The following is a 22,832-nucleotide window of genomic DNA, read 5'->3' as shown; positions in this document are numbered from 1 at the left end:
GTGTGCGCGCGCGTGTGTGTGTGTGTGTGTGTGTGTGTGTGTGTGTGTGTGTGTGTGTGTGTGTGTGTGTGTGTGTGTGTGTGTGTGTGTGTGTGTGTGTGTGTGTGTGTGTGTGTGCTTGTGCTTGTGTGTGTGAGAGTATACGCATGAATGTTTCATCGTTAGCTCTGAATGGGGCCTCCTGTCACGTAAGCATAGCTGCGGCTCCCACAGTTCTTATGCTAGATCTATAGGCTCTCATGTCTAACTGATTAGTTGACAAATGTTCCTCTCTCACCACGGATGAGGAAATAATGGGAGTGTATCTCATACTATACAGTGCACTTATCTACCCCGGGTTGCAGAAGCCTGTGTAGCGCATACATTATCTGAACAGAGGGGGCCAGTATGGGACCCATTATGTCTCTGACGTCTTTGCCGTGTGGCTCGTGTCGTATACGTAAGCAGTGCGTGTTTAATACATCTATCCCCTGGTGGGAAACGTACCTTTCCGCACATTCCCATCTGTGGCGCGGAATTCCCTGGGGTTGAGCAGGAAGCAGGCGCGGTCCTGCTGGTAGCGTTCCCGGGTAAGACCGGCGGCGCCACCTCCTCGCCCGGCGGGGCTCCTCTCGTCTGGGCTCAGCAGCACCTGGTCGATGGCGGGGCAGTCCTCGTTAGCCAGGGCCGCCGAGGCCGCGTCGCCGTTCTGCTTGGAGTCTGGAGGCGGAGGGTGGCGGGAAAGCGTAAGAGGGGCACATAGCAGAATCACAGCCAGGGTGAAGGGACATGGAGAAACACCAGTGGTAGAATGTAACTAAGTACATTTACTTAAGTACTGTAGTGTACTTAAGTACAATTTTGAGGTATTTGTACTTTACTGGAGTATTTCCAATTTAGTAGTTATATAAAGTACATTGTTGATGTACTGTATATTCACTTCATTCTTATATTCATGGTTGAAACCATAAATATATTCACTCAAATATTCAGTGCTGATACACTGGACAGCATATTCAAATGTATGTTCATTCATATGCTTACTGTACATTTATGTTTATTAGACTGTTCAAATGGTCACTTATTTACTCATTCAGAGATCCTGTGCAGATATCTAAGACCAAAAGCGCAGCTTATTTATCCTGGGTTGGTTCTTGACTCTTACTTGTACCTCTCCTGTGTTTCATTCTCCCTTTTTTTCATCTTATAGAAACCCAAGCTATAGATTTCCTGGTAAAAAAAATGGGTTCCTGTTGTGTATATTTCGAAGAATTGGAACGTAGAACAAGAAGATATGGAACATAATTTATATCAAGCTACTGCAATACCCAATCAAATACATTTGTGAATAGACATTTTGGGTGGGACACTGCAATTACTGAATTAGCCTCAATTGAGATTTTATTCAGCCTGGAAAATTTGTTATGATTATTTGATTCTCCAACATTTTGGCTCTGTGATATTTAATGTTTGTAAACTGTTTCAGAGATCATGAACAAGAGTTGGTGAAGGACGTCAAGGCTGCAGGGTGACTAGACTTAGACCCAGCTGTCATATCTAATCTGACATGAGCTCCTGCTCCAGAAATCTGCAGACACAACCTACTGCAGGAAACTTTTATGGAGGAAGTGTGGAGTAACGCCAGACATGGAGGGATGTTCAAAGTGCTTATGTAATAAAACCCCATTATTACTGGCCCTCTGATGACTTAAGATAGTAAAAAAACACATTAAATGTACATTATTACTGTTAGTGAAGCCTGGTGTTCGGGCATGGAAAATGCAAGCAGAGAGCCAAATCATCCTCCTAATTTGAGTCACAAAGAATATGTGAAGTCAACCAGAGATGAGATGCATTAGTCTGTTTTAACAGATAATTGAGTTCATTTTCACTGGCGTAGTGTTTGTTCGTCACTGACAGATGGGTGCCTCAAGGCGACCGTGGGCCAACAGTTGATCATAAATTACACATGACTTCTGATGGGCCAGCAAGAGTGGCTACAGAAGAAACAGTGCATCACTTCTCGACTGCGCTACAGTACCTCCACCACCTGTCTCTTGAGACCCTGACTCAACCCTGGCTCTGCATTTCCAGCCATATCCAGTCACCACTTACCTTGCAGAAAAAAGCCTGGCACACTTCAGAAAGGCCTAACATTGGGTTGATAACAAACTTAGACAATGTCACGGATGCCCACTGAGAGATGGGGCCCTAAAATAATTAAATAGCTCACCTCTGTTGATCTCTATGATCTCCTCTTGGGCGAGAGGGCAGTCACCCCCTAAACCATCGGACCCGATGACACAGCCTAGGACATTTCCCAGAAGCCTTTGCGGCGATGCAGTAGCCATTGCCAGGGCATCCGGTTTACAGTAGTTGGGGGAGCCAGGTTGAGGCGCTCTCGGGATGTGTTTGTTCTTCTTCTTGGGAAGCTTCTGCTTGGCCATGGCCAGGGAGTAGTACATGCCGAAGTTGTTGACAATGACTGGCACAGGCATAGCGATAGTTAGCACACCGGCCAAGGCACACAGAGCGCCCACCAGCATACCTGACCACGTCTCGGGGTACATGTCTCCGTAGCCCAGCGTAGTCATGGTGACCACGGCCCACCAGAAACCAATGGGGATATTCTTGAAGTTAGTGTGGGCACTGGCAGTGGGGTCATCAGGGTCGGCGCCGATGCGCTCAGCATAGTAGATCATCGTGGCGAAGATGAGGACACCGAGGGCTAAGAAGATGATGAGCAGGAGGAACTCATTGGTGCTGGCTCGGAGGGTGTGGCCCAGGACACGGAGACCGACGAAGTGGCGGGTCAGTTTGAAGATTCGGAGGATACGGACAAATCGGACCACGCGGAGGAACCCCAGGACGTCCTTGGCAGCTTTGGAGGACAGACCGCTGAGACCCACCTCAAGGTAGAAGGGCATGATGGCGACAAAGTCGATGATGTTCAGGTAGCTCCTGAAGAACTCGAGCTTGCTCGGGCAGAAGACGACGCGGAGTATGACCTCAATGGTGAACCAGATGACGCACATGCCCTCCACGTACGTCAGCCAGCTGTCGGTCACCACTTCGTACACGATCTCCTCGCGGGTCACGTTGCCAATCGTGACGTTCTCCGTCTTGTTGTAGATTGTGTTGAAGGCCTCGTGCGTCTCCATGCAGAATGTGGAGATGGAGATGAGGATGAAGAGTAGGGAGCCAAATGCCACATACTGTTGGGAAGAAAACAGAAGAAGATACAGGGTGTAGGAGGGTTGGGAGGGTTGGGAGACAGAAAGAAAGGTAGCAGGAAAAGGAAGATGAATCAGCAACAAATGCAAGTAAAATTTCAGTGAAACAAGGGAGGCTCTTCAATGAGTGGGAGCCCTCACACCTTACACTAACCAGAAAGAAACAACTGGTGGATGTTCAACAATGCGTTTCAGCCACTGGAGGGGATTTCTCTGTGGGATAGAGATAAATCCTGACTTGCATGACGCCGGATTACATGCTTAAGTGCCTTAATTGTTGACCTTCAGACTAACCTAGTGGCCTGTAAGGCTGTAAAGCTTGTAATGGTCATCTATACCCAGTGGTTCTCAAAGTGGCCTCCGGGGGTCATTGGAGGGGGGGGGGGGTTCCAGGGCAAAATGAGGAACAGTTTAAGGTCACTATTATTTCACAGGCTAGAAGTTAGCCCAATGACAGAACGTATCATGAATGACTATTCAGATCATACTGTAGCTTTCACTTTCTTCACCTTTCTCCACATCTCCCCACCCTGTAGAATATGAACTAAATCTAATTTAACAACAACAATCTTCTGTTATGGTTTTCACCTGACCGATGGTGGTCTGCTGCCTAATATAGCTTATATCAATGTGTGGGTCCTTTACATACAGTACTGTACAGCCCAAGGATTAAAAGAGTGGGTTCTTCTACTTATTTTCGTGTCTTCTGTGTTATATGACAGTTTCCCATTTCTTTACACCGTGGGTAACACAATAAGACAACATGCATCATAAACCTGCAGAGGCCAAACGCAAAAGGGAGACGTCGGCCTGAGCAGGGCGGGACCTACTGACCATATTGATACTGCAGTGCCAGAGAGAATGAAAGGCATGGAAAGGAAAGGGAGTGTAAGGATAAGCCAGATGAATTATAGATACATAGAGTGTGTAAGCCATAGTGCAGCAGAGCACATGCTCAAAGCCTCCAACAATCTGATGCAGTATATTATTGCAGTATACTGTATATCTGTGTTAGCCATGTTCAAATGTGACTCATTTCTGTTGTTCTTCTAACTATAGAATCATTTGCATGGTCCAAGTGCATGATGTTTAAGTCTGCAACTATTTGACAGCCATAGATTCCATCACTGAATTACCCACACCGACCAGCATATTTTGATTCGCTATTAATAGTCTGTACTAGCCTGGCTCCAGCCCCTGAATCGCTAGCCTCGCCCAGCCTTCAGGGTCTGGTGACGCTGTAGAAAGGCGGGGTTTTCTCGGTTGAAAATCGAACCGGCCCAATCGGGATCGGGATAATCCAGTATGAACCAATTGCCAAAGAGTCCCACATTCAGGCTACGTGTCAGGCTAAGTCTGTACTAATTTCACAAATGCATCATAGGTTGCCCTACATGTACTGAAGGAATTGATCCTTGTGGATGCTGTTAGCCTTCATCTCAAAAGTCGAGTATGGTTACTGTAGGTATACATTTTCCTAGTGTTATCACGTATAGTAATTAACAATCCCATCCTCCCCTACAGAGTATTGTATTGTGGTCGGCTGCCCTTGCAGCATAATATCCATACTAGGATCTGTCAGTGTCAAGCTGCCAAAACGTCCTCCTCGCGGCAAAATATCTTGGATGGAAAATAAAACAAACAAAGTTATACCAATGTACCAACAGTGATCTGCAATCTGCCTGGACAGCTCTGTCACTGAGATGAAGAGTGACAGCCCCTCTCCTTGTTCCTCTTTAATGTCAATCTTAAAGGGATAGTTCACCCCCAAAATGACTTTTTTTCTATCGATTAGTGATTAGTCAACCCATGGAGACTTGAATTCATGGATATTTTTTTGTTTTTGTCGCATTCCTAAGCCAATAATTTGATGACCGGCAGCGGTTGCGATAGGAGACACAAAGAGTCTCCTTTGTGTCTCCTACCAGAACCGCTGCCTACCGCTGGTCATCAAATTATTGGCCACTTTTTGTGGGTCACTCACAATCGGCTATGTTTGCATTTGTTGTCTCAATATATATGGGTACACAGTAATCTTCTTCTATCTGTGAATTCTCATCAGGGGTCGCCAGAGCGAATTATCTGTTTCCATCCGTTTATATTTACTTCATCTTCCTATGGTCACTCCAGCTACCTGCATACTGTGTGTGTGTGTGTGTGTGTGTGTGTGTGTGTGTGTGTGTGTGTGTGTGTGTGTGTGTGTGTGTGTGTGTGTGTGTGTGCTCTCTCACTGCATCCATAAACCTCCCTGTTGGCCTCCTTCTTCTCTTGCCTGGCAGCTCCATCGTCTGCATCCTTCTTCCAGGACCCAAAATATCCCTCATCCCTCCCTCTCAGCCTTTCTTGCTTTATCCCCAACCTGGGCTGACTCTCTAATATTTTGAATATGCGGTACCCGTAGGTGTTTTACGTGTAACAGAGTATTTCTACATTACTACTGTAAAAAATCTGAATACTTCTTCCACCATTGGCATGATGATAAAACCAGTTCACTTGGCTACTGCACACAGTTGCTAGTCTACTCTGCCCTGCAGTGTATATTTATAGATGCAGTATACTTTGTGCATTACCAAATAAATAATAAAGCACAGACATGGCCAAGAGGAGGAAAAGGGAGAGGTAATTCATACTTGAGTGGAGGCCATATACAGTATGTACGATGTCTGAGTGCCCTCAGTGTATTGTTCGTGTCTATATGCGTATTTCCAGTGTTATGCACAAACATAATATAAGAGCTACATAACAGAGACGCAAAAATAAAAGAAAGGAGTGCTGGGGTGATTTTTTTTAAGGGCCTCTGCCCTCTCAGGTTATTGTAATGAATAAATGTTATTCTAGTGGTTGGAGGTGGTCTCCTACACTCTTCCATTGAGATAACTAGACTGGTGCCTGTTTTGTGCACTGGCCTACTCCGGAAAAAAGGGAATGCATGCCCCACCTTGTTATGCAATACCCATTATACCCGTAGTCAGAGTAACAGTTGTTTGTGTCCCTTTTGTGCCCATATACGGATATCTCTGTATCTGTCTGTCTGCCCGTGGAGAACGTCTGAACGCACGTGGCGAGTTTGAAGTCGGACGGTCGGACGGTTCTCGAGATACGTGGGTTACAGACGTACAGAGATACGTACAGAGATACGTACAGAGATACGTCCAGAGATACGTCCAGAGATACGTAGAGAGATACGTACAGAGATTCCTTGCATTTATTGTAAGATCGTGACACTGGTGTTGGATAGGACACCTACTGGATGACAATCTTACAATAAATGCAGGGAATCTCTGTATGTACGTACCGGTAAGCTGTACGTACATCTGTAATCCACGTATCTCGAGAACCGCTTGACCGACCGACTTCAAATTCGTCACACGCGTCGAAGACGACCTGAGGGAGCGCTGTGCCCGGCGTCAAGTCGGTCAGGTAGGCGGTTGTCCAGAACCGCAAGAAAAGGCTCTGGCCGTGGCCCAAATGAGCCAATTGATTGCCATGGCAACCCCGACCTAAGCCTGATTTGGCAAATTCCCCACACCTGCCTATTTGCGTCGTTCCCAACTTGCATCGTTTCCGAGTAGGCCGGTGCCCAAGGGGCACTGTTCTGCTTATTTGAAGCAGAGCGTGCATCGTATGGGTCACTAGATGCACCATCATCTTTACTGTAGTTTGGACATTATCTTTCTCCGTCGGGAGAGGGAGAAAACGGACATAAAACTTATGGATTGTAGCTTTTAGACATGGAGCCACTTCGTTTTCAATTCATCAATAAGGGGTGGGCAGTCATCTCAATGGTCAATCCCAAGGGGCTTTTTGGTCGGTCGCGGAGCAATTTGAAAACCCAGACAAAAACATACATTCATATCATCCGCCATCCAATCACACTCACGTTTGCTTGTTTGAATGAACCCCAACGAATCATATAAGAGGAGAGGTGCAGCGTGAATAAAAACAAGAATCTCCCCGGCAGCATGTCAATAGACCAGGTGTGCTATAACTGGTGACGACTTCAGGAAGAAACGACATGAGTCGAAAGACATACATTGTCCTTGAAGGAAGATCATTTATCATGTCAAATGGAAAATATATTTGTCTCATCAGCAACAACTGGGAAGCGATGGTGAAGAAAAGGAACATGGAATGCCTCTTCTGGACAAACCATAAATCATTTGACTAGACTTTTCCAGTCGACAGTGAAATGAGAAAAAGAAAGACGGCTCAAGGATCAAGTGCTGTCCTCATCAGTATTCTAACCAATTGAAGCTAGCATTCGGCAAAAATATAAAGAGATTTTTTGAGTGTAGATTAACAAAATAACATAGTTTTCTTCCACGGATTTGAACTAGGCATTTATGGTTTAAGTGTTTGATGTGCATCACACTTTTTTTCTGAACTGATCTTGCCTTTATTGTTCACTGTAAACTATTGACTTATTCTATGTTAGGTTTTTTATTATTATTAATTATTGACATCCTATAATAAAACATAAAAGCAGTGGTGGACTACTGCCTGGCAAAGGTACAATACAGCTCACCAGCGATATAAAACGGCTAAGCAAATATTGTGCCCAAAATGGTCGCCTGGATTAGGCGAAAAAGTAACCTTCCAGGGAAGGCCATATTAAGACAGTTGATATGGGGTTTTACCATACAACAACTTATGGTGTTAAACTGGCATGGCATTTTTTATGCCTTTGTTAGGCTGTGATATATTCCGTTTTAGTTTTTTCTAGGGTAAAGTTGCACACACACACAACATGATCCTCCAGTTCAAGTACAGTAGAACAGTACTCTGCAATAATCATATTTTTGAAGTGAAATACCCTTTGGTTCACAAAACATTTGGTGCTTGGCAGTAAGTAGCCTATCTAAATCTACTTCGGGATCAATAAAGTATCTATGTACCGTATCTATCTAGAGTATTTACACAGTTAATAACTCAGTGCTAGTTTCACTCCAAGAGTGTAAATTATTATTACACTCAAATGAACACATGTGCATCATGTCTGTTGCAGGTTTTGTTTTCCTCTTTTCCAGCTGGTCTAAACTCCCCCGACACTCTCATTATCATGCTCTCTTTCACACACACACACACACACACACACACACACACACACACACACACACACACACACACACACACACACACACACACACACACACACACACACACACACACACACACACACACACACACACACACACACACACACACACACACACACACAAACACACACACACACACACACACACAGAGTGCCTTGTAGGCGGAAAAGGGTAGGCGACCAAGTATAGCCCCTGGATGAACCTGGTCAAAAAAGCATATACGGTTTCGTGGTAAACTTTGAATTTGTGTTTTTGTTGAGTTTTCTTTTCTTAGTTTTATTATTGCTATTACAGCACCTGCTGTTCCCGTTCATGTAAAACATATTCTAGAATAACAATGAAATATCCTTATCCATATCCTTCTCCTCCTCTCATCTCTCCTTCTCTCTTTCCATACCTATTTTCTCCTCATCACTAGTCGGGTGTCTGACCTACTTTCCCCCGATTATGGCAGTGCTCTCCTCCTCTGTATCGTGAACATGCGCTCATGTACGCGCACAGTCTGCACACACACGCGCGTGTGCACAAGGCTGTCGTTCAACCACCCACCCACCCCCACAAGAGCCCCCCGTGGTCCCACGGAAGCAGGATAGCACCGGAGGGACCTGCTCTAGAAGACGCTCCCTCATTGGCTGAGCACCGGAGAGCCTTTGTGTGCACGAATCAGGGCACCGAGCAGGAGTTTTGCCCGGTGGTGTTATGTTGTTGTTCCTCATGTTTAATGGTGCGGTTGGTTTCTTTGTGTTGTTTAGCCCATTCAATCCAAGAACCCATCTGTGTCATTTTAGATTTGAGCTACTGTATAACCATTGTTTTATACTTTGCTATTCAAAAATAGCAGATATACAAGCTCGTACCCTGTAGATTTGCTAACTTTGAAAAATATTGAAAATTCTTGCACATCTTTAAATCAATTCTTTGCTTCAGATGGGGGTCCGCTGCCAAATACATATCATTTTGGGTGGTCCTTGACATGAAAAAGTTTGAGCGCCACTGATACAGCAACATACGTTTTTCAGAAAACTGTTAGGATTTAGAAGACATTTGTAGAATCCCCAGAAGCAAAGATGTGAGTTACAAATGCACCGAATCTCTGTATGTCTGTAATCCACACATCTCGAGAATAGCTCGATCGACCGACTTCAAATTCAACACTTCAGTTCGCAGACGAACCGAAGGAGTGCAGTGCCCGGTGTTGAGTCGGTCGGATAGGCGGTTGTCCAGAACGCCCAAAAAGGCTGTGTGGCCCAAATGAGCCAATTGATTGCCATGGCAACCCCAGCCTTAGCTTGCTTTGGAAAATTCCCCGCACCTGCCGAATTCCCCACACCTGCCATTTGATTAGACCAGGCCCATATATGCACATATACTGATAACATCAGGGATCTCCATATATGGGCATAAAAGGGACAAGGACAGACAGACGGTTAAAACAGGTGCTATGACAACGGGTATAACGGTTATTGCATTACATCTGACCACTTAACACAAGTGGTCAGATGGGGTGGGTCGCAAACACTTTTTCAAGAGATTTTCAAGTGGGCCCTGATCCAGAGAAGTGACCAGACAAAATTGAAACCGGAGCACTATGCAACTGAAGCTGCTAAATGAGTACTCTCTCCTGACTGGCTGGAATTGGCAACCCACCTGAAAATGTATTCTCTGTTTATTAACCCTTTAAGACCCCCAGAAAAGCAAAGATTTGAGTTACAAATGTTTGCTTTAAAAATATATATATTCAAAGATTTGCACAAATTTTCACGATTATTCAAAAAATAAAAAATAAAATATTATTTTATTTTTCAATAGCCAAAGAAATCTAAAATGACACAGATGCGTTCCCGGTCTAAAAGGGTTAAAGAGCTGGAGAGACGGGAGACGGGACCCCTGTTATTGAATAACCACTCTAGCAATGATTACTATAAGATATAGAGCTTTAACCTTTTCACAAAATACTTTCAGTTGCGACCAAAAACAAATATCCCTTACACAACCTTAAGAGTAACACGTATTGGAGTTCGCAGTGGACAAGAGAAAACACTCAAGAGGTATGAATGGACTGGGGACAGAGCGCAATAAAGACGAAAACAAAAGAAAACGGATCCCACAAGACGGGACAATCCAAACACGTTTCATTTTTTAGAGAATGACAGAATGGAGCGCGTCGTCGTCCCGAGCGAGGTTAGGCTAGGCCAGCTCATCAGTCTGATCATACAGAAGTGACCTGACCACGTCGAGTCAGGAGAGCTTCCAAAAAAGACAACGAGGAGGATAGAGTTGAGACATCGCCGGTGGAATTATAGTGGGAAGAAGGAAATGAAAGGGGAAAGAGAGAGAAGACACAGAGAGAGAGAGAGAGAGAGAGAGAGAGAGAGAGAGAGAGAGAGAGAGAGAGAGAGAGAGACAGAGAGATAGAGAGAGAGACAGAGGAGAATTCTCAACAGGGTTAGGGGTAATGTTAACCCATTATACTGTAAGACCGGGAACGCATCTGTGTCATATTTAGATTTGAGCTAAAAAAAAAAGCATTATTTAACACTTTGGCTATTCAAAAATAGCAGATGTACAAGCTCATATGAAGCGTTTTAACTAAAAAAATGTACTCAAATCTTTGCTTCTGGGGTGCCCCTGGAACAAAATATTTTCAGGTGGGAGGTCCGTGGCCAAATACATCTAATGTTTGGGGTCCTTGACAATTATGAAAAAGTTTGAGAACCACTGATATAGCAACATACGTTTTTTTTTTTTAACTGTTGGGATTTAACAGACATTTGTGGAATCGGCTTAAGGTCTTAATGGGTTAACACTAACAGCAAATGTTAATGGTAACTCTAACCCCAACGGGGAAGGTGAAAGCAAGTTCTTAGCACGTCTCACGGGTCTGAATGAAAATTAATGTCACATTTGACCTATAGCGGTGTAATTACTTTGGTCACATTTAGTCACTTCAGTGGCTCAGGACTGGGAATCGGAAGGTTCCCAGCGTCGTGTCATGGTGTCCTTAAGCACGACACTGATCTCCTTACTGCTCCTGACAAGTAGGTTGGTGCCTTGCATGGCTGCCTCTGCCGTCAAGTGTGTGAAATGTGTATGAACGGGTGAATGCGAGGCATACATTGTAAGGCACTGCGACTTAGTGTACGGGAGACTAGAGACGCACCGTGTAAAGTGCAGTTTGATGGCTTCAGCATTTTCCAAATGTCAAAGCAAATGTGACTGAGCCTTTGCTGTCATCGCTGATACACTCTGGAAATGCCCTGCCAGCAGAAATCAGTGTCTCCTTTTGAATCTCCGCTTAAAACGCAATTGTGTTGTATAACTAGATAGATCATCTTCATGTTTCTCTTGACTGCACAGTATATATACCTATATTTATGTTTGTATACTATATTTGTTTTCACTTCCTCACTTCCTTCGTTTAATTTAGAGACGGTTGTCTTGAAAAGTGCTACAGTATATCAAGATTATTATTATTATTATTATCATTATCATCTGACAGCAAAATTAAGTTGTGTTTAGCCAAAATGCATGTCATGTGTGTTGGAAATCTAAGGCGTCAGATAGCTATTAACCATAGTCCCGTCTGTAAGTGAATGCAACAGTAATTCAAGTGATGTGGCAGAATGCAATAAATGCAACTGTAAGATCTGGACACCACGTCGATAACGGATCAATCCATCACAACAGCCAATGCATTCTAAATCCATACCGTGGCGCTGAGCGGAGATCTATTGTCAGAGGTCCTAGACAGTCGCCACTGCAACGCCATTAATGAAATGCACTTGAAGCTATTCATCAAGTCTGCGCGTACCGTGTACGCAGTGTAAGTGTGATAAGTGTGTGTTGTTACATGCACTGCACACATATACTGTGTACGGTGAGATTACATGTGTACACGTGCACCTACTGTGTGTGTATGGAATGAACATGTGTTAGCGTATACTAAGTACCTGCCTGGTGCACGTGCATGTGGACATGACTCGCAAGCAGAGTGAGATAAACAGCCTATTGGCGCAGGAGGTGTGTGCGCGCCGGCCGATCGCAGATAGCGAGAGAGTGTTACCTACAGTACATTGAGGCAACATTGAAGAATGGACAGGGAGTCCAGACAGAAAGAAAGAGAGCGAAAGTGAGAGAGATGGAGAGAGAGAGGGGCGGGGGGTGGACGAGGACGATAAAGTGGAGTAGCATTCTGTCACTTTGCACTTATTTATCTCCTAAGGCACTTTCTCTCTGTTGTCTTCCCTTCCTTCATAATGACAACAGTACAGTGCAATGCACTGATAGCGTTGCAACACAATACAATACACAATACCCCCCGAGGATAGTAAAACCAGAAAAGATCGACCCTGTGAGGACATTCTTCTGAGGAAGTGATTTTTGAGTTAGGGTTCTTATTATGAAAATGTTCAGGTTAGGGTTAGGACTAGGCGTTTTGGGGATTGGTATGGGCTATAGGGTGAGGGGTTGAGTTAATTTTAGGGTTAGGTTGGGTCAGTAAAAACAAATGCTTGCGAGCATTTTTCTAAGCACTGTTCGTTTGTATTCTATGTACATGCTTTTGTTCTGAAAATCCATATATATGAACACACCATTTTAGTATGTATTCAAACCCCCGTATGGGAGAGGCAGCACATGACATGCACTACATGTAAGCAGCCCCAATGACCTTCAAGCATCAACAGAGTCGCAATAGACCTCTGGGCTCTGAAATCCAATTTGGAAATATCATCAACATGAATATAAAAGAGAGGGGACAGGGGAGTATAAGGTTTGTGTGTGTGTGTGTGTGTGTGTGTGTGTGTGTGTGTGTGTGTGTGTGTGTGTGTGTGTGTGGGGGGGGGGGGGGCAATGAGACAATGTTGGAGGGAGTTGATGAAAAGTAGCAATGATTGTGCTTGGATGGATGGATGGATGTATGAATTAAAGGGAGCAAAGGAGGGCAGAGCAAGGAGATGAAGGGGAGAGGGAACATCGTTAATTTTAGTCTTACCAATCACAGGAAACTTGAGAGAAAGGGGGGGAGGTGATAAAGCGAGAGAAAAGAGTATCATACAGGGGGAATGGGCATAAAAGATAAGGTGCGAACAAGTGGGTTTGTAGAGAGAGAGAGAAACAGATGAAGAAAAGGAAGGGTCAGTGATCAATAGGAATGTAAATTATATAACCACCGAGCGATTGGTCGGGAACCATGTTAGCACTACGGGCGCTTTTGCATGCACGGCCGCACGCTGCGCTCTTCTTTAACGGGACCCAAGTGGCGCTGTGTTTACTGCGGCACAATCCAGAGGAGCTTTATCATTACAGTATTACCAGCAGCCCTCCCTGGTTCTCTCTCTCTGTCGCCATGACAACCACTGCGTTAGCCTCTGCTTTCAGGCACCAAGGACAGGGCTCTGCCAAATACTGCTCTCCTACGAACTGCCATACATACCCCACCCACCCACCCCAAATTGTGATCATCATCATCATCATCGGCCCGGGTTGCTTGTTGTCTGATGAAAAGACAACTGGTGCTGTACCTGTTGTTTCCAGGCAGAAGGATGCTGATGACCTTCATCCTGATGTGTGACTGATAAAACAATTGAGTGTGTTGTTGACCACTTGAACCCCAGCATCCCAATTCTCGGGGGAACATTCGCCATGAATACCAGATCTGCAAGCTCACAACGTGTCGCAATGCAACACGTTGTGAGCTTGCAGATCTGGTATTTGTGGCGAAGGCAGTTGGTGTAAACGGAGAAAAAAAACGGTCCCCGGGGTCCCTATTTTGGGCACGTCATTATAGGCGAAATTGTTCAAATTCTATCAAAAATGTTCAAAAGTTTCCAAAGATTTTGAGAAATTTTCAGACATTTTCACAAATTGTCAAGCATAGCGAAAATAGCAGAACTACAACAAAAAAAAACTAAAGTGTAAAATAGGGCTTAACACTCGCTATGGCTTCATACACTGTGCACGTTGGTGATATCGATCAGGGTCTCAGTATGACAATACTGCAGCCGATTAGATACGGTGCGTGGAAGCCTTCCCAGAGGGCAAAGCAAATGGGCGACCACTATCGCCGAGTCAGCAGTGATAAGGAGGTACACTGAAGGGTGATCTGAAAATCTGCACGTGGACGAGGGTCGTAGAATGGAAGTTAGTTTAGCGACGTGAAGTGCAGAGCAATGACCGCCCGCCGCCCATGAAGGGCAAACGAGACATATATATACATACTGTATACAAGTCATTTGTCAAAAGAGACACACAAGTGTTCCCTATAGGAAAGCGTGCGGAATGGACAGAGACACTTAGGCTGTGTTCAGACTGGCAGTTTTTGTGTCGAAACTGATTTTTGATAATAAGATTTGAACCACGTTTCTAGGTGGTTTGAAATGTGATTCCAATCTGTTTTCTAAAGATGTGTCTCCGTCTGGACATGATTTATACAGTACGTAGTTGTGCGACGATGTCGCCCGAGTAAATAGCCCCCTATTGTAGATCTGCTAGATGTAGATCTGCTATTTTCAGCGATGTCTGAATACATAGATCCAATCTGTTCACTTGCAAATAACAGTGTGGACAGTTAGTCCTAAAGATCAAATTTGAGAAACAAATCGGATTTGCCTGCAGTCTGAACAAAACTGATGCACAGAGTTTTCACAAGACAGAGGAGGAAGAGAGAGAGAGAGAGAGAGAGAGAGAGAGAGAGAGAGAGAGAGAGAGAGAGAGAGAGAGAGAGACGGGGGTGTATGTCATTTCTTCAGTGACGTCTATTCTCTCAATGCTGAATTATGAATTATCACTGGAGCTTTTAGCAGCTTATGACCTCCCAACCTCAAAGCTGCACGAGTAAGCCTAAGTTATGCTGGCATAGCTTGCACAATGTATCAACGAATATCACAGAACACAGTATCGTGTATCTTGCACTAGGCTTATACTCTGTCCATTAAAACCTTAATTGCAGCGGCTGCCTCAGCATCTTTCTGGCCATATCACAGCAGTGATCACCCAAAGGAGAGGCGGGCTTGATGGGTTTGTGTGTGGTGGCCCTACCATTAAGGAATAATGTGGTACATTGATCCGGTGGGGTCGTAGACATGCTTCAAAACGGCAGACCCCTGACCCCTGTAAATCACAGACATACAATAGCCCGGAATACAATGAGGGAGGACAGGACAGATAGATAGAGAACCATCACAGGTTATCTTCCATCTCAGGCCCCTCCTTCCTCTTGGCAGCACTGGTGGGGCGGGGGGGGTATCTGATGTCTACCTGAAGGAAGAGGCCGATACAAAAAAGTGCCAGGCGAAGCACCACAAGTATCCAGTATGTCTGTAAGAGAGAGGTGTTCAGAGGAGCGCCAGTCATGTCAGCACCCCAGGGCAATAAAGGCGACATGGTGGGAGGTGGGAGGTGGGTTTTCGGATTCGGTGGCCCCGAGCCAAGAGAAGAGATGATGGTGTGAGACAGAGAGCCCCAGCTAGGGGTCACCCTACACGTGAACACTGTGGGATAGTGAAGGACAAAGGTGGGAGAGGGGGGGGGGGGCAGCCTCGGGAGGGGGGGGGGGGGTGTATGATGTGGCACAACAACAAGTGCAACTGTGAATTTAGAAAGTGTGTATTTGCATCCACGAGTAACATGTGCAACCAGTATGTACTGTATACGATGATGTGGATGACACTCAAATCAAACACTTGATGGTGGAGCTACGGACTGCCATTAACCTAGTGTGACAATCAGCTGATCTGTCAGCCATCATACTGCATTTTTCTGAATGCTAGAGACGCTGAATCTTCTAGCTCAGCACACTTGGGGAAGAAAAGAAAAGAATGGGGGAAAAAAGATTATGGGAAAATTCAATCACAACACAGACTTCTGTTTCAGTGATTCCCCGAATGACTCAACTCCCCGATACACTACTGTTGAATCGGTGAGCTCTCCTACACACACACACACACACACACACACACACACACACACACACACACACACACACACACGCACGCGGGCAGGTGCACACACATGTGCATGCACACACACACACCGGCTGACGCGTCACAGTGTCGTATCTGCTCTGCAGCCCTATGTTCCCTCCATTTCATTCCCACTGCAGTCCTGTCAAACATTTCTCGAAGACAAAGCAAACACAGACCGGAGGTGAACGACTCTGCTGCGTTTTCCTTGTCCTCTCATCTCTCGTCTGCTTTGTATTCGATTCAGATCACTGCAGCGTACTATGTGTGTTTGTCCTTGCGACACATACACACACACGCACACACGCACACACCACACACACACACACACACACACACACACACACACACACACACACACACACACACACACACACACACACACACACACACACACACACACACACACACACACACACACACACACACACACACACACACACACTTCTCAGCTGCTACCCCCACCCTGCTATCCCTCCCTCCCTCCCTCGCCCGTCCCACCTCCTCTCCTGTCCCCCTCCTGTCCGGCACATATCGTCTGAAAGGCTGAAAGCTAGTTTGGCAATGATGCTCCTATTCTATTAGCCGTGATGACAGAATGCCTAACTGACCACCTTCATCTCCTCCTCCTTCTACTCCTCCTTCCATCCCTTTTGTCTCTCTCTGTCTGTCTCTCCCTCCCTCCCCCTCCCTCCCTCCCTCCCTCTCCCCGTCTCTATGCATGTCCCACTGTCCTTAATCTAACTGGGAGCTTTGTTACCAGAAAGAAAAGGAAACTGCTTCGTAAGAGGAAAAGGAAAGTCACGAGGTGAAGCGCTCATGCTATCCAGACGTCCGCCTTAGCAGTGTTAAAATGAATGACAGCCCTTCCTCTGCTGTGAGGCTGCCCTAATCTGACAAACACATCTGCACTGGGTTCTAAGAGGCTTGGGGTTCCAAAACCCCCTCCCCAAAAGAGACAATATAACAAGTGTTCCATTCGCTGCATTGCATTGCCCCTTACATTGGTCATTCATTTGGTGTGCCCTCTCTGCCTCCACTCCGTTGCCACTTGGAAAGGAGCAACAAACACGACGAAGCAGATGGCCACACAGGACCACATACGATCCAATGTCATTTTCCAAGGGAATAAGCAGGGATCCTGCTTGACTGTTTAAGTGCCACGGGGCGAGGGCAGAAGCAAAGCAATGGCACGTGTCCAACCATGCAAGTATTTTGAAGCAAAACAAATATATTGTGAAAAACCCCAATCCTATCATACAGATGACATGATGATTGGTTACAAATACAAATAGATATACATTTTATTTACCAAAGCTTCTTTAGATTTAGTTACGTGCGTGTCCGATCCAAGGTTCGATCATTATCTGTCGGTTAATTCTTTGCCATTCACATTACAGGAGGCACACTGCATGTGGCCACGTTGTACGCGTGTTGTCATGATGTTGAGGTTGGGATCGTGACACACGTATGAGGGAACTCAGTGGGTGCTTAGGGTTACTGTATGTGTGGAGGTGTGTCATACGTAGTGATTTATGGGTATTCAGTTAAGTGCCCAGCAGAATGCTTTATGGGCGGTTACACATACAGAGTAAAGGCCAATGTGTCCGTGTGAATGCAGTGTGAGAGGATTTATATTCACTCACACGTGTCTTAAAGAGTGTAAGGCATACCGTGTCTAAGTGCGATATTTCTATACCATGTTGAGTCTTTGTTTATTTACAGTGTGTGCTGAAAGTGCTCGTGATTTATTTAGGACTCTGCAGTTTTTGGTGCAAAGCTAAGACTTGTATAACCCTTAAGGTAGGAGATTGTGTCGAGGCGTGCATGCAACAGAAAGGGATTGTGCAGGGAAACATGCACGCGCTAGTACCTACGCTATGCACTTGAATGTGTATGAGTGTACATCCGTGGCTGTGTGCGCGAATACGGCACGCACTTCTCGTCACCAACCCCTGCTCCGTTTCCATCTCGTGTGTTTTGACTGGAACTGGATGATGCCCCAGTTAGAGGATTCAGACACCCGCCACCGTAACTGACCCTGGCACCACACGAAGGCAAGCCTTCCAGCCACGCCAGTGTTCCAAAAACATTTTAAATTTTAAAGTGCAAGAGCGGAAGGAAGGTACACGGGTGACCACAGGTTCTAACTAATTGACCGGCCGCACAGCGGCACCGGGGCGCTGACTCAGCACATTAATGCTGAGGGTCAAATGGAGAGACAGGGAGAAGAGGAAGATGGGATGGGATGGGATTGGGATGGGATACAGGAAGCCTGTATAACAGCAGAGGCATTGTGATCAATGCACAACTTGCTAATTGCTCCCGTTTGTAATGCAACGCTTCCTATAAGCAGGTGAAGAAGGGCGGATAGTGATTCTGACATCCGTGACTCAATTTCGTTTGTCTTTAAAGGCATCACTGTAGGTCAGGTCACACATGGGCAACATACAGCCCGGGGGTCGGACCCGGCCCTTTGACCATCTCAATCCGGCCCGCCGAGTCCTCAAATAATGAATAATGTAACAGCGATACTGCCTCGAGTCCATATTTATAACATAATGCAATGTGTTTTATCAGTGACCTTTGGAGTTGTGCATATCAGTTAAGATAAGATACTGATACGGCATTGTGGATTGTTTTATGTAAGTAATCTTTTCATTGTAACCTCGTACAGAGTACAGTACGGTGCAGCTGTAAAAAAAACAAATACAAATGTTGTTGTGAAAGCAAGAACCTCATTGTAAAGATAGTCTGGCATGTACCAAATTCATGCAGTTTTAAAATAATTCAGCACTATGTGTTTAAAGTTTCAATTCAATTGTACAATGTGTGGTCCCTCACACACTTTATCGAAGTCAGTATGGCCCTCTGGAAGGGCCGATACAATGGCTGTGTGTTCTGCACTGTATGCATGTATATTCAGTAAAATATCACCAACAGACGGCGGTCACATTACAGAAAACATTTCCAGGGATATGAACACAACACGAGGAAGGCCAGGGGCAAAAAGACCCACGTCAGGGATAACTGAAACAGAACACGATGGATTTCCCAAACACGGTTCGGGGGCAAAGGAAAGGCAGGTTGGCTAATCATTTGTAATGCCCTTCCCATGAGCCCTCTCCTGACAAAAGATGCTGGACCGTCGTAAACTTGTTGAGCACTTAAGAGTGTTTCCTCCTCATCTCTGTAAAAGGGCCGGTGGTGGCGCGGGGGTGGGGATGGGGTTCTAACTGGACAGGCCCTGACAAAAGCACCGCAGAGGTGGCAGATGGCTATTTTCAGACCTGTGTTCTCCAAGTGTTGTTTACGTGCTGTACACAATAAAATCCTCAGTGTTCATTTCACTTTTAGGGCGTCAAAGATGCCATTTTTACAGCCTCAGAGTTGAATGAACACTGAGGATTTGACTGTGTATGGTCATAGAAGCACACATTCTCATCCTCTCCCTAGTGATGAGGGGATTCATTTACCACCAAACAGATGAGATTAAGGCCCCTTCTCCTTCCCTCTTTTTGGCTATTTTCAGAGTCACCCCACTAGGAAGAGGAACACTGTGAAATAGGCCTTCGTTAGAGGCTAGGATTGAATGAAAACAATTCAGAACAGGAGTACCAAAATCTTCATTGTGCAAAGTTTGAGTTCTACTGTACACCCTTACGCCATTTAAACCCTATAAACTTTGTTGTGCGCCAAATCGCAAAAATAGCCGATCTACCAGCTGAGCTTGTACATCAGCTATCCTCGCCAAATGTTCACCTATTTTCATCGACTGTGTGCTGACATGCCAATAATTTGGTTAAGCATCATTTTCTATAAGTAGACAAATCAGAGATTACTGGATATGGATGCCATCATGGCTGACTGCACCTTCACAGGGTGATCTCATGAAGCAGGGGTGGGCAGCATTTATTTCCAAAGGGCCATACAGACTTCGATAAAGTGAGTGAGGGACCACACATTGTACAATTGAATTGAAACTTGAAACATAGTGCTGAATTATGTTAAAACTGCATGAATTTGGTACACATGCCAGACTATCTTTACAATAAGGTCCTTGCTTTTTTCTTTTTTACAGCTGCACTGTACTGTACTCTGTACGAGGTTTTAATGAAAAGATTTCTTACATAAAACAATGCATGTCAATGCCGTATCAACTTTTAAATGAGCCTATCAATTTAGACAGTATCTTATCTTAACCCATTTAGACCTGAGGCCAATACTAAAAACGCCTTCTAAATCCTGACCTAAGTTTTCTGAAAAACTTCAAATATATATTCAAAAATTACAAAAAATATGTTGCTATATACTGTACATAGCAACAACCACCCCAATAGGGGTTCCCGGATTGAAAGGTATAGTTACGTATAGGGGTCCTGGTCTAAATGGGTTAACTAATATGCACCACTCAAAGGTCACTGATAAAACATTGCATTATGTTATAAATATGGAATCAAGGCATTTTCGCTGTAACATTATAAACATAAAACATTTGAGTACATATGGATGGAAGAATGCAGGTATGTACTCAAATGGAAAATATGAATTACTATTAATTGGAGTAGAGTTACATGAATTTGTCCTAAAACCCTTAACATATGGCAGCCTTTTGGAATGTAGATTTTTTGGGGGGGGTCATTTTGTTTTTCTTTGAGGACTTGGCGGGTCAGATTGATATGGTCAAAGGGCCGGGTCCGGCCCCCGGGCCGTATGTTGCCCAAGTGTGTCATAAAGGATGATAAGAGCCTTTTTGTTTTGACTTTAGGCTGAGAGAGGCATCCCTTTAACCACGTAAACCCTCTCGACTTAGTAAACTGGACCTGAGTTGGCGTCGGAACGTGTTGTGAGCTTGTAGATCTGCTATTTTTGGCTAATATTCTGGGGGAACACCCAGAATATGGATGCTGCGGTTCAAGTGGTTAATGTGAGAAAAATCACATCTGTAGCTTTTTGATGATGTGCTGTCAGTCACTGAGACCACAGCATGCAGTGACTCGGGGGCATGCACCAATCCCAGAGCTGAAAGGAGGGGGAGAGAGGCAGAGGCCAGCCATGATTGGTTGGGACCTCGTTCCACACACGATCGACAGTCACCTTCGACACAAATCTCAAAGAACTCACACCAGACGTGTGGGGTCAGGTGGCGTTACTCAACTCTGGTGCAAAACAAATGGGTGGTGCGGAGAAAAGATCTTGCAAGGCTATCCCCCATTCGAAGTGAACTACGTATTAAAGGAAAAATGAGAGCCGGATAGTTAGGTTACGTTTAAGCGGACAGTCCGTTTTGATCTTACATGAAATGTGAGAGCCGTCTAAAACAGGTATCCTCTGCATATTCTCTCAATGATCTCTTTTTCCATGAACTAACTGTTGTCCGATCCCAAAATACCCTTCTATCTCCCATGCACAGACCTCTGCTTCTGAGCCAAAAGGCTCCCCTGACACGCTGTACCCAATGGAAATGGCAATGTCATACAAATCCATCCATAAATACCCTATATAGCAGTGGTTCTCATGTCAAGGACCCCCAAATGTATTTGAAAATACATAGTGCCAGGGACCCCCATGAGAGAAGATGTATCAACTTTTGTCAAGATTTTTCATTATTATGTCACATTATTCAGAAAATAACCGATCTACAAGCTTGTAGACCGGCTATTTTCGAATAGCTGAAATATGACGATTTAGGTGTTAAAACCAGTTGTTCTCAAAGTGGGGTCCAGGGACTCCCAGGGGTCCTTAAGAGGGTTCCAGGGGGTCCCCAGCAAAATAAGTTAATATAGCATCAAAATCAGTTAACCACATCAAACCTTTATGCATCGGCTATTTGAAAATAGCAGATCTACAAAATCACAATGCGTCACATCAAGGCACGTTGTGAGCTTGTAGATCTGCTATTTTCTAAAAATCATGAAAAATGTGCAATATTTTTGAAACAAGACAAATCTTGTATGGGGATCCCTGGCACAAAATATTTTCAGATAGGGGTCTGCGGCCAAACACATTAATTTGGGGGTCCTTCACATAAAAAAGTTTGAGAACCACCGGTTTACACTGTTCCTCATTTTGCTGGGGACCCCCTAGAACCCTCTCAAGGACCCCCGGGGGTCCCCAGACCCCACTTTGAGAACGAGTGATATAGGAAACCCTATACATGTGTCTGTTTTCTATTTTCTGTCCAGCGCTGTGCTTTTCTACCCAGAGACAACCTGTCCTGGGGCCGGCAGGTACAACAGCCGGTCATATTTGTGCTTTCCAGAACTGAACACAGTGGAGAAGAACAACAAACAATGAACCACAACGTATGACCTTCAGAGGGGGGGCTCTGGACAGCCAGGCCTGCGGTACAGAGCTCGTCCCCAAAAAGAGCAAAGACCAAAGCAGAATCACATAATAGTCCCGATTTGGGAGGACCGGGGCGGGGGTGGACATGTTGTACACGCTGTGAGCTACAAATGGTGCTTTGTCAGGAGATGTGCTGACAGGGGCAGTTATATCCTCTTTGGATGCTAGAGTGGCCAAAAACGACTACACCTGTGACACTGTGGGACTTACATTAA

At 45.0% G+C, this 22,832-nt stretch overlaps 1 protein-coding gene across 5 annotated transcripts in view; it reads right to left on the bottom strand.

Annotated features, from left to right (window-relative positions):
• Positions 1–22,832, bottom strand: part of LOC311059793 (voltage-gated potassium channel KCNC1-like) — a gene marked incomplete at both ends in the record, with an annotated part of 52,321 nt that overhangs the window by 23,274 nt on the left and 6,215 nt on the right. For 3 of the 5 annotated variants that reach the window (XM_084077858.1, XM_084077857.1, XM_084077856.1), the window contains 2 exons: positions 487–699; positions 2,213–3,194. In XM_084077858.1, coding sequence (XP_083933984.1) covers positions 487–699; positions 2,213–3,194 — 1,195 coding nt within the window. Of the gene's footprint in view, positions 1–486; positions 700–2,176; positions 3,195–22,832 lie in introns of all 5 variants that reach the window. The other 2 variants (XM_084077855.1, XM_084077859.1) reach the window with 1 other exon arrangement.

The sequence above is a fragment of the Gymnoscopelus microlampas genome (genome assembly GCF_963454915.1).
Source record: "Gymnoscopelus microlampas genome assembly, chromosome: 14".
Classification (NCBI taxonomy): Eukaryota; Metazoa; Chordata; class Actinopteri; order Myctophiformes; family Myctophidae; genus Gymnoscopelus; species Gymnoscopelus microlampas.
The sequence above is the reverse complement of the archived record's forward strand: the minus strand, read 5'-3'. Positions and strand labels throughout refer to the sequence as shown.